This window comes from Spermophilus citellus, assembly GCF_964194105.1.
Source record: "Spermophilus citellus genome assembly, chromosome: 14".
Taxonomy (NCBI): Eukaryota; Metazoa; Chordata; class Mammalia; order Rodentia; family Sciuridae; genus Spermophilus; species Spermophilus citellus.
The window spans coordinates 68,390,572-68,403,556 of record NC_138194.1 but is presented as its reverse complement, the minus strand read 5'-3'; the positions used below and the strand labels follow the sequence as shown (position 1 = coordinate 68,403,556).

Here is a 12,985-nt window from a genome sequence, read left to right as displayed (position 1 = left end):
ACAGTGAGACCCAGGGAGTGAGGGCCAGAGGCAGGCAAGTGCTAGGTGTCTGGCCTTCATGTGGTCTGAGACATTGCTGGATGGCCCTGCTTCGTGACCAGAATGATGACAGCAATCTTAGGTAAAAATGTAATTCCAGTCACATGTTTACTAAAAGTCACTTTCAGGTGCTCTGCTGAGATCATGGAAAATCAGCACAGAAGGAGAGGCATGTGTGGGGAGAGGCCCTGGCGTGGCCTTTCCAGGTACAAGTAGTGTCATAGGCTGCAGGGCCCCTGCTGTCCGCCTGGGAAAGGGCTCTCACTGCAGAGTCTAGTTCCGCCGGCCAGGGACCAGCCTGTCTGGAAGCAGCAGGATGGCGTCTGCAGGTGAGAGAGCCACCCCAACCCAAAGACCCACCCAGCCCGGCTCTGTGCAGGTTCCCCACGCCCGGCACTGGCTCTTAGATTTTTTCCTGCCTTTCCTTCCAGATTCCTCACGGGGCAAACAGTGGTCATTCTTTTCTCCGTTGCAGTGTGTTCTCCATATTGCTCTCGACCTCTAACTGGTTATTTTTCATTAGAATCCTTTTTATTAAGTGTACTGTAAAAAAGATTCTGAGACACAGAATCAAAGAATCTCCTCTGAAATTGCTAATGGAAATTACCAATTGGTGTTCTGGGTCTATAATTTTCTTTTTCAGTAGTGTAATCCTACTTTGTGTCAATAAGCACAGGGAGGCAAGAAAGGCCGCTACTATTTGTCTATTTTACTTTTCTCTCTTTTCCCATGTGAAGGGACAGAGGACCTCAGGGAACCTGGGTGCCATGATGCAAACTCATCAGTAAGTCTCTTACCGTAGCCGGTCTGTGACACGAGCTCAGCAGCTCCTCCAATGGGCTTCGTGAACACCCCCATGATTCCTTTCCCCACACCAGAGATAACACCCTTGGCCTTGTGTCCGGCTGAAGCCTGAGCCTCGGATGTTTTCTGGAAGTTCTGCATCGGCTGATCGACTATACCAGCAATTGCACCTGAAATAACAAAAGCCCCCAGTAAGTACAGAGGCTTAAAATCCTCAGAAAATGAAAAGCTCAGTCTGGCATGTAGTTTTATTTGGATTGAAAATGAATCCCCACCCTCAATATAAAGTTCTTTACATTTATTTACCAATTATGTAAGTACACTTTGGGCTGTTTACATTAGACATTTTTTATCTTCATTGAAACACAATGTGCAGGCTGGGTTTGGTCCACAGTGTCAGGATCAACCACAGCAGATTATTTCCAAGTGCTACCTATGTGTGTTCCCCCAAATAAGACAACACACGTTAACAAGAGCCAACAGGAACTCTGGGGGCCGAGCCCCCAGCCATCCAGCTTCTTTCCCATGCTTCCCTGGGACCAGGGAGCCTCAGGGCTGGGGCAGACATAGGACTGGCCCAGGCACAGGACTGGCCCAGGCACTCAGGTCCCGGGACGTCATGGGAGAAGGGCTGGGGCCTTGGGGGTCTTGTCCTCCCCAGTTGGCCTACTGTTACACATTAAACCTCTTCACCCAGCAAAAAAAAAAAAAAAAAAAAGAAGAAGAAGAAGAAGAGCTAACAATTCCTCAGCAGGACAGAAAGCCTGCACAGCCTAGTAAACTTCCACTCAATCAAGAGTGGGGCAAAGCCGGGTGCAGTGGGGCACATCCCAGCAGCTCTGGAGGCTGAGATAGGAGGATCACGAATTCAAAGCCAGCCTCAGCCACAGAAAGACCCTGTCTCTAAATAAAAAATACAAAGTAGGGCTGGGGATACGACTTAGTGGTTGAGTGCCCCTGAGTTCAATCTCTGATACCTGCCTCCAAAAAAAAAAGAGTGGGGCAAGAAAAAAGGGCCAGCTTCATTCTGTGCCTCCACTTTTAATAATGATGATCACTTATCAATAATGCAGTATCATCAATATTATGATTTAATGATTATTTAATAAAACTAACCATTGGTATGATCATGGTCTCTCCTTATAGCTAACCTGTCTTGAGTGCTTGAGCTTCACCTATATGAGGTCATTTAATCCTAAAATTCCATGAATCAGCATTGTTTACCTCATTTTCCAGAAGAGGACACTGTGGCACAGAGAGGTTAAGGAGTTTTACCAAGGTCACACAGCTGTTAAATGGTTAGGCCTGGATTTGAATCCAAGGAGTGTGAGTCACAGTCTGCTGTTAACCACCAAAATTTTCACTTATCCTGTTTATAAAACAGGCTCTCTCCTCTCTGCCAATCTTGGAAAACCTTCTTTCTCTCTTACTTCAACTGAGGTTTGGCTACTTACTTTTCACTTCAGAATAGCTACCAAAACCCTGCTTCACTAATTTGCTCCAACTGCTTCATGACAGGGCCACCATTTCCTTTACTGAGCTTAAAGGTTGTTACAAATGAAAGACATCCCTCAGCCACTCGTCTGGATGTGTCTTCTTGCTCCATGGGAACAATGACCAGTCTAGGAAAGGCCTCAGGAGTCCTGACTTTTTTCAGGATGAAGAGGTGGGTTCTCGAACTCAGAAGTAAAAATTTTTTTAGAGTTCTTGATAGAATTTCCTGTTTTCAACTTAAACCTGGTAGGGTTAATGAAAACCCCCACACCCCTGGTAGAAATTTTACATATGTCAAATCCTATCACTCCAAATGTCACCAATTCAGAATCTCTTATAAGTAGAGATTTCTAGACCTCAGTTAGTGACCTGCTAATTTCAAGCAATATTTCACTGAACAAAAGGCTGGTTTCTCCAGGTTAAAGGTTAAGGATCTGAATGTTCATGGGCTCCAGTCCTTTAGGTCTTGAAAGGGTCATTTAAAATTCTGAATTGACAGACTAAGAATTAACTGAAGTGATAGGTCTGTTTCCCACCCTGAACTATGCCACCATAACCCTCTAAAGACATGTCAGGAGGTGACGGAAGCTAGCTGCTACTGGTTGGCCCAGGCCACCCTGGATCTCAGGGCTGAGCGTCCCTCACTTTGTTGGAGCTGAGGAATCAGATGCTCCGCTCTCTACCTGTAAGATCAAGGGTCAGTGGCCACACAAGGTCGGGGGTAGAGACCACCAGCCCTGTAATGGAGAGGCAGGGACTTTGGGTCTTCTCCTCAAATCATTCCATGTCAGGTAAAGTGCACAGCATCAGATTAAAGAATGAAGGGTTCATCATTTCATTATCTGATTTCTCTGAAAGGTTGTGCTTAAGAATACAAAAATGGGAAAATTATCGCAAAAATACCAATAGATTAAATTAGTGCCAGATTCCTGGTAGAAATGTCTTTTCTCAAGTGTGGCTTTCATTAGGACTATTAAAAATGGGTTGGGGGATACCCAGGGATGGTGGTGCACACCTATAATTCCAGTGGCTCAGGAGGCTGAGGCTGAGGCAGGAGGATCGCAGGCTCCAAGTCAGCCTCAGCAACTTAGCAAGGCCCTGTCTCAAAATAAAAAAATAAAAAGGGTTGGGGATGTGGCTTAGGGCTTAAGTATTCTTGGGTTCAATCCCTAGTACCACAGAATACATAAATAAACAAATTGGGTTGGGGACAGATGGTTCCCTCATTTACAGTCATTCCCTTTCATGTGCTATGAAAGGAACCCTAACCTGTGCAAGGAACCCGGAGCCCTGACCAGCTCTGGTCATCGACACAGGGTGCAAACAGGAGTTGGAGAAGGAGTCATCAGACTGCATGTCCTCAGCTCAGCATCAGAGATGGGAGAAAAGCCACCCATCACACACACTGACACCTCACTGGTCACCAGGTGCTACTGTCTCTCTATTTAGTCTCTCACTCTGTGCTGATGAGCTGGAGAACAGAGAGACCAAGAGAAACTAGCAGCCACTCCAGGCCTCTGCAAGCCTGCCTTGAGGGAGGCCACTTCTCTCAGGGCTGAGGCCCTCTTATTAAGTCTAATCCATCTAATTCCTACAACTGGTAAATTATTTACTATATGTACTTAAACTCTAAGGCTTTAAGTAATGGAAACTGATCTCAAGACTTGTCTGTTGGCAACAGGCCCACGGGTGGGGGCCACATAGAGAGGACTGTGATATGATGCAAGGGTGAGGAGAGAAGGATGCTCCTAGGTGGGGTGCCAGGGACTCTGAGAGCTGGGCTGGGCTGCAGGGGGAGTGGGGGCTTCTTGGGCACCTTGGCTATAGGAGGCCCTTCTTTAAGAAGCTGAGGAGAGATTTAAGACTGCTGAGGAGAGATTCTGGTGGCTACACATAGCTCCTCCTTGCTCACTGGAGGGAAATTCCAGCTCCACCTGGGAGAGGCCTGTTTTGTTGGGATTCTGAGAGGAGCCCCTAAGAGGGTCTAGGAGATGGAGGGGTGTGGTTGTGGGGATCCAGCACCATGATGGATCTATCAGGCAGCAGCCTGGCGTGGCCTGGCCTGGCCTTTGGTGTTTGTAGAAGGAACAGGTCTGGGAAGGAACACGAAGTGGAATGAAGACGTAGAGCTGCCAGCCTTCCACAGTGCAGGCTCCAGGGCAGAGGGTCAAGTGCAGATATTTGGGGAAACGGATTTGGTAAATGTGGGAAAGGCTGATGCCAATCCTACAGGCTACAACAGAGTTCTCTCAAAAGCCGTTGCTTTTGGAAATATTGTCATATTAATAAATTGGGTTGGGGGCAAGTGATTACTTCATTTACAGTCTTCTCCCATTTCCCTTTCATGGTAGCCCTAACCTGTTCAAGGGACACAGAGCCCCGGCGACCTCTCTCAGACAGCTGGAAAACACTTCTTACTGGGGACTCACAACCTTCCACAGCGTCCCCAGAAAAAGCGGAGTCAAGAAATCCCCCAAACCCAGATTCATTAGTGGAAGCCATGTTTCACCTATCCTGGAACATTTGATTGTTAAGTTTCCCTGTATCCTGACTGTTTTCAAGCCCAGAGCCCTTCAGGGGAAGGTGGGGTGGCAGAAAAGTCCAGATTCTTGTCCTTGTTGGAGGGTTTGATCTGGGCGGTCACCTGACTTCATTCATGCCTGTCAACCATAAAATGTACTTTAAGTACATTTTTTTTTAATTAACTGGGTCCTTAAAGTTTCTGTATTACAAAGGAAGGAAATGAACAACTAGAATTTCAATTTCCCTACCAGGAGTTTCAAACTACTATATCAGGATAGCTCTAACTTCAATTAGGCATTTAATCCTATCTAGCTATTTTAAACACCATTTCTGGGGATGAATGGAATGGTGACAAATCTATATTTTTCATATACGGAGGCTTGGTTGTTCCTGTTCCTCTCCTCTCCTTCCTCTCACACTGGTAGTTCTCAGACCAGGCATTTGGAGATGAGCCAGAGGTCCTGAGATACACAGACAGAACTCTTGGAGGAGGAAAGAAAGTTGCTTTGGTCAAGCTAGAGACACCCACAATGAACTCTGAGGAGCCCAGAAATGGCAGTAGGGTGTGTGCTAGGCTGGGATCAGAGCTCCCAAGGGCTGGGGCAGGCTAGTATGGGAGTTTATGTCAGCCCCAGAACTCACAGGTTTCTGGAAATTACCAGAAATGAGAAAAGACAGCATAAGCTCACAGCCATATCCCCAGCAGCATGGATAAAGACAGGAGACACAATGACCACAGCAAAGATCAGGGTTTTGTGAGCTCTGCCCTGTCAGTGAGAGCCAGGTCCAAAGTGACCTTAGTAGGACAAGCTTGGGGGTCCTCAACTAGCTGATCTCTATTTCCAGACACACTTTTAGATAGTGACTGGGACTTCATTGGGTGCGGAAGAGAGTAGAATCCTTAGGCTAAAGGTGAATCAGGAACACGCTGGAGACGGCCATGCAATGGCCAGACCAGACCTCTTCTTCCTGATCATTTGAAAACTCTCGGAAGAGCTTGGCTAGGGGAAGGAAGCTCTTGTGTCCAGGGTAGAGGGCACTAAAGCCTAGAATTCTTAGCATAAAAAGGACCCCAAGTCCCAAAATAGTGACCTTGAAGCCCTAAGAAAACATCATGGTTCATTCCTCTAGTTTTAGCAACTTAATCCATTGGACTAAATGAAAGCAAGAATGCTCTTGCCATTACTCAAAGGCCTCTTTGCTGGGATACTCTTTGAAACCATAACACAACACAAACAGGTGCTGTCTGTCCAGCATGGACCCTGTGCCTGTGGTTACTCTCAGCGATGGTATTACCAGCCCTAGTTTATAAAGCAGAAACCCAGGATTAGAGGTTAAGAACTTAGCTGAGGTCAAGAAGAAAGGACTTGGACACTGAAGCCTGGGGCCCAGAGTCCTGAGGGCTGTGGTCCACACTTATCAGACCAACTTCCCTAAGGGAGACCCATATCCTCTGGGTTGCTGAGTCAAGCAAGAAGATTGTCCTTTACCCAGCCTGTCCCTTGTTGTAGGTTACTAGCTTCCCTGTTTCCTTGCATTATCAAGTGACAGTGTCCTATACCATGTACTGTTATTACTTAAACAATTTCTAGTGACTTGGCCTGTACTTGTAACTTTTTACTACTTCCTCCCTCAGCCTGGGCTGGCTGCATGCAGTGGTGGTGGTGGGGGGGGGGCTGCAGAGAGAACTGAAGACCAGGGGGAGGATGGAGCTTTCAAGCCCCTCTTTCCCACCCAGTGCTCTGCACTGTCTTGGTCACTTTGATCTCTGAGAGCCCGCACTCCCTCAGACATGTGGGTGGCACGTTGCCAAGCTATACAGTTTTAAATTCTTTTGTAAGCAAATAAACAAAATATACCCTTGAAAATCCTTCAATGCAAACTTTCAGCTCTACAGCTTCCTTTTTATAGATTTTCCAAAGCAACTTATTTTCAAACATTTGTAATGTTTTGAAACATCCATAGCAATTTTCACCTCTAACTATACCATCTGACTGCTTGAAAAACAATAATTGCTCTGAGTCAGGCAGATCTCAAAAATAAATAAATGAATAAATAAATAAGAGGAAAAGCAGGCTCCTCGCCAAAGTTCACATGACACGTGTAGACTGTGCAAGCGCTGTTCAAACAAAAGCAGGCGCCCGCCCATGGTACTTGCTATAGGAGTAGTGAGTGCTTCAGAAGGGCTGTCTGTTACTGTGAAGAGCAAAGGATGATATGTTGCTGTGTTGTGTGGACGCCACTGTGCTCAGGGGCGTCCCACACAATCAACTTTTTGCTTTGGAGCACCACATGGAAGCCCAAGCTACATTTCCTACCAGAAGCAAAGGAAGGCAGAACACAGGGGTCTGTGTGGGCCAACATCCCTGCCAGGCAGGTCTTGGGAAGGCCTATCATGACCATGTGATGGCTCTGAAAATGGGCTTCTGTTCTACATGAACACAGAGGCACTGTGGGCACCAGGACAAGGGTATTGTCCTTTCTGAGCCTCAGCTTTGGCTACAGAAAGGAGGTGAACTTCACAGCCATCCCCAGGGAGGAGGCAAAGCAGCCAACCTTGGAGAACCGCACTGGATGGGAGTGGCCCAGCCCTTACCGAGCAGGCTGATGCCCAGCCGGGACAGGCCCTGTCGCAGCCCCTCGCCCAGGCTCTCAGGCAGTTGCCGCCGCCACTCCTCCTGCCGGTTGTAGTGCTCCTCATCCAGCGAGAGCCGGTCCATGTTCCGGGCCAGGCTGGTGGCCAGGTTGGTGATGGATGTGAGGGTACCTGAGGGCACAAGAGCACAGGGCTGTCCTCTTTGTCACATGCATACTGGATTCCAGAGCGGAGGCCCTGGAGATCTGCTGGGAGTGAGAGGGGCAGTGGCAGCATTTGTGTCCTTCCTGGACATGCCCAGTGGGGAGTGACACTGCTTTCTTTCTGGGCCATGTGCAGTATGAGTTTTAAGAAAACGAAGTAAGGATTAACATCTGCCCAAGAGGATGATGGCACTCTTCAAGGGGGTTGAGTAAGACAGGCTAGAGTTTGAGATCCATCCTATCACCTGATTGTCAAGACTTGGCAAAGCAGTTCTGAAATCCCCGATGAAGCTCCATTTTGAAGGCTAAAATTTGCCTGCTCTGATGTTAAAGGTTAAGGTTATGTTGCTGTATTTTAGATAGATGATAAAGAAATATTTTCATTTAGGAATGCAATTTATCTCCTCCTCATTACTTCAGTCTTAATAAAGGGAAACACTGTAGTTTATCATTTGACATTCTGAGTAAATAATTACTGTGCCACAGAGAATGCAGGCAATTTTAATATTCCAAATATTAACCCAAAACAAGTGAGAGCAGTGAAGGGAGCTTCACTCTGCTTGTCCTAAGAATGGCGACTTCAGCCTCTTGCTCAAACAGTCCTAACCCCTCTAGCAAATGTGCATGTATCTCAACTAACTAACTGTAGGACAGGCTTCTAGTCTGGAGAAGACATGGCAGATGTTATTTTGCAGCCACATTTTTTCTAGTGATCTGAAAAGAAACACACATACACCAACGAACCAAACAGATTCTGCAGGAGAAAAAGAGTAAAAAGACATTTAGTGAGTAAGTTTGCCTCAATTATCGCAGAAGGTCAATCAGGTGTTGGTTGTCATATTTTATAATTAGAGCAACAGAGATCACAGTGTCAGAAGAACTCCCCCACCCCACCAGGCTCATCTGGTGAGGGCAGCTCTGTTCCCAGGCCTCCCAAAGATCCTGGGCCGGGCAGTGGTTCTCTTCACTGTCCAAGGAACTTGTTTTTATTGCTCTTGCTGTTTTCTTACCCACTACCTCGGGCCCCCGCCCTCAATGGATTTGGATTCTCATATTTCAAGTTCAAATCTTCTTTTGAGGCCTTCTAGAGACTTCCGCAACCTGCCCACTCATGAGAGGGTTGTGGCACTGTCTACAGTAAAATGTCTTTTATGGGGAAGAAGGCCTTTGCCCAGTTTTCTCTGCCTCCTGCTGAGAAGAAAAGGGGACTCAGATGGCTCTTGTTAGTTCCCGAGCCACTGCCAACCTGACCAAAATATCATCAAGCAAACTCACGGATGAAAGGAAAACACTCTCCTCTTTATGGTCAGCAGTCTGGCCTGTGTGCCCGGAAACTACTTGGGCCACAAGATGGCACTGTTTACGTATCATGCTGGAGAAAAGTTGGCTGCTTCGCCTCCAAATCGGCTTCCATGTCAAAATGCATCCATAACCTTAAGAAAGTTATGACAACTGTATCTACATTAAAAAAAAAAAACCACGATGAGGCAACACAGTGTAGGATTTCTGATGTTTAGCAGAAATCCTGAACACCTTTAATATTTCTGCATTCATCACACAGAATAACAGTTGAGCCAAACCTTGTTTTCCCAAAGGGAGGTTTAAGATTCTGAAGTTTCTGAAACATTTTCACACACTGCAGGCAAGCAGTGATCTGTTTAAAACCTAAGACATTATATATGAGCTTTGTTACAAATCCAGCATTTCACTGCAAGCTAACAAACCAAACAAGCTAGAGGCGATGTGAGCACATTTACACCTTCAACGTGGTCTTCACAAAAGTAGGATAAGGAAGGAATGAGATAAAGGCATTATCACAAGGAACTGAGAGCTACCTTTGGAAATGTGCTTCACGAATGATGTTGTCCCTCGGGAAACTCCACTCACGAAGGCTCCTGGGCCTCGGGTCAGTCCCTCATATGGAAGTCTGAAGAAGTCAGCGATCCCATTCCCCACGCTCCTCACCAAGCTCGCTGGGCTGCCAAGGATCTCCAGAGACCCCACCACCCAGCCTGCAACAGACCAAAGGAAGGGGTTACTGAAACCTCGACTACCGCACTTTCAACATTTGTGAAAAAGTGGCCCATTTTCCCAGCAATTCATTTTTCACACTAGAATTGAGAGTGTAATAAGCTTCTTTGGAGCAAAATATGGGAAATAACTCATTCACTGAGAATTCATAAATGGTGAACTTTCATACTTTATAAATCAAAGTGATCCTCTGGCAGCCTCACAAATGGCTTTAATATGACTTCCTTGCCTGAGCCTCCTGGACTCCCGTAAAAGGGATCCATGTGCAGGGGGCTCCCTCCAGCCGGCCTGTGCTCTGGGCTGCAGGTGCTCCCAGGCGGGGAAGTTCCTCCTGAACTGCACAGGGCACGGGGAGAGGCCAGATGCTAAATGGGGTGCTGTAAAGGGGACACAAACTTTTGACAAGGATAGAGGAGTTATTTTTAATCTTTCCCAATCCTACCAAGTTGAGTGCTTCCCTTCAGAGCAGGGTTAGAGGCAGACAAACATCTCCCCTTCAACCCCAGCTTTGGTTGTGTAAACATCAGCAACAGGGACATACTGATTAGGTTAGCAAGTGTTCCCAGTTGATGTCCCAGGGTGGTAGTTTTGGATCCTGTTACCTATTTAAGCTCAGCCTGGCCATGGCTGCCTCGTGGGAATGAGGCTGTGGTCCAGGTCTGGCAGAGACTCACCTTCCCCTTCTGCCTGGGGTGGGGATGCTGGACTCTGATCCCAGAGAACTACAGGGGCAGGAGTGGGCCAAGGGCCAAGGGGAGGTGGAATCTGAAAGGCAACTTCCTCCAGGAACACATTGCCAGCCCCCCAGGCTGGTGCTGGGCCCCTTTTGTGGGAAGGGTGTGGGATTAAAGAGCCATGTGGGAGCACTCTCCCTCAACAGTGAGCCTTTGGAGGACAGCATTGTGACAGATCCTCAGTTAAGTAACAGGTCTGAGAGTAACTGGAAGGTATGAGTGGTGGAAGGCTATTTGTGGACCAGAGGTACATCTCAGCAGTAACTGCTTTGGCCAGAAAAGTGCAGGAAACTGCTTTGGCCAGAAAAGGATATTCCTTTTAATTATTTTCATCCAAAAGCAAACATTGTTGTCCCTTGGTATCCATAAAGGGTTGGTTTTAGGTCCCCCAAAGATAACAAGATGTTCAAGTTTCTTTTATAAAATGGCATAATATTCACATGTAACCTGTACACATTATCCTGTAAACTTTAAATCAGATTTTAAAATCTGATTTTAATTTTAAATCTGATTTTAAACTTTAATCTAGATTACTTATTAGACCTAATAATAAATGTAAAAGCTATGTCAAAGAGTCATGCCATATTTTATAGGAAATACTGATGGGAAAAAGTATATACATGTTTAGTACAAGTACAATTCTTTTTTCAAATACTTTTGATTGGTAGTTGGTTGAATCTGAAGATGCAGAACGTGCAGATACAGAGGGCCCAGGTTATCTTTTGCTTAGTTGTTTGGAAATTTGGTTGGCAAAGGGAGTCTGTCTGGCTTCCCATGAAATTGAGACTTGGAGGTAGACAGGGACCTCAGGAAATTCTCAAGCCCACATTCTTTCTTTCAAATAGGGTTACCCATTTCAAATTACCATTTACTTATTTTTTAAAACTCTTCAAATGATCCACAAACTTCCCTAGAAATGAGGTCAGGGTGTTTTTTACCACTGTGGCCAGGAACCTTCTCCTCTAGTCCAGTGGATGGAAGCTGACCCAAGTGAGATGCAATGTGCTCGCTCCCAGGCCAGCCCTCGCCCTGCTGGCCCAATTTCTTTAAGACTTCTCTACCTGGCCAGAGGCTTGGCACCTCTGGCCATCTGTCCATATCCTACTCCTTGGATTACTGCTTGCTTTCAGATAATCCTCAATTGATCATAGATTTTTAGTGACAGAGTTTCCAACAGGCTCTAAAAACTTGGCTCTCTGTATTAGAATTTCTTGTCTTGGTATACAGTGAGATTGGGACAGCAAAAGGATTTTTAGTGGATTACAGAAACTACAAACAGAATGTTCTTGTGAAACCTCATTAAAAACAAAACGAAGAGATCAGTTTTAGCACACAAGCTGCAGGGGCCATGGTTACTTGGGGCCACAGGTGGGGTTTCTCCTCCAGCTCATTAACAGATGGGTGCTTCCCGCACCTTGGCATACCCAGTGACCACACAGAGTCTTACTCCTCCCCTGGCCTCAGATCAGAGCTCAGTAACCTACATGTCTGCTTCTCATGTTAAAAGAAAAGTTGCCTGAAAGGGTATGTTTCTGGAATGGTTTGTAAATATACCCATCTATTAAATTTGAAATGTTAACTGCTTATTTTTAAATGACTTCTTAGCAAGAGGAAAATATTTTCTTCATTGTTGTGCAAGCTCTCAAAACAACAGGTCTGGCAGGGCCCTCTCCCTGATCTTGTCGTTTTCTTTTATAAAGGAGTCTGGATAGCTCTCTTAATTCTAGGACTTTCATTGCAGGAAAATGTAATCTTACCAACATGGCTGCTTACTGGCATCTCACCAGTGATAACATGGGCCTTTTATTGCTACAATCTGATTCTTCTATGGGAATGCATTAACCAAGTACATGGTCACAAAGAGGGTAGGAGAGATGTTCTCTCCTTTGTCACTTTCAGAAAGTTAGACTTCTATGTTCTTTCCTGGAGAAGGCTGATGATGCCGACCTGGGATGGTGCTCTGCTTGAATTCCTGGGGCCATGAGGAGCCAGACTACCAAATAAACTACTTTAGAGTGAACTTGGCTCAGGAACACAGGCTTTGATGCCGATTACTATAAAGTATTCTGACACCACATGGTTCCCGACACTCAATCTTTGGTGAACAGTACTGCCCATATAAGATTTTTGTACACATATCAAACCACTCCTTGCAGACTTTTCCAGCCAGACTGAAAAGGGAAGCCTTACCTCTCTCACTGAGCCCCTGAGAAACAGCAACCTCTGGCTTACAGGAGGCCACCTGCCTGGCACTAGAGGGTGGTCAGGATGAGCAATGGCCATTCTTCCTTTTTGGAGTTGGGTCTATAGAGGGGCTGAGACACTGACAGCCTTCTCTTTGCAATCCGTCTAGACAGGCAGCATGGCACAGGGCAGGCAGGGGGCTCTTTGTGCATCTTAGCACAGAAATCCTCTGAATTTCTCACCTCCAGGTATTCATGAATAGAAATGAAGAAAACTAATCACCGAGTACTGGATTTCTTTTAGGCCCAGGAGCAGAGGGCCTGGGCTAGTTTTCCTGGCTGCATTAACATGCTAAAAAGGGTCTTGTGACCGCATGT

The 12,985-nt window shown here is 46.2% G+C and overlaps 1 protein-coding gene across 6 annotated transcripts in view; it reads right to left on the bottom strand.

The window, feature by feature from the left end:
• VPS13B (vacuolar protein sorting 13 homolog B) overlaps positions 1 to 12,985 on the bottom strand; it is a 753,213-nt gene that overhangs the window by 7,426 nt on the left and 732,802 nt on the right. For all 6 annotated transcript variants that reach the window (XM_081265607.1, XM_081265606.1, XM_081265609.1 and 3 more), the window contains 3 exons: positions 9,495 to 9,671; positions 7,457 to 7,627; positions 837 to 1,013 (listed from right to left, as the gene is read on the bottom strand). In XM_081265607.1, coding sequence (XP_081121733.1) covers positions 837 to 1,013; positions 7,457 to 7,627; positions 9,495 to 9,671 — 525 coding nt within the window. The remainder of the gene's footprint in view (positions 1 to 836; positions 1,014 to 7,456; positions 7,628 to 9,494; positions 9,672 to 12,985) is intronic.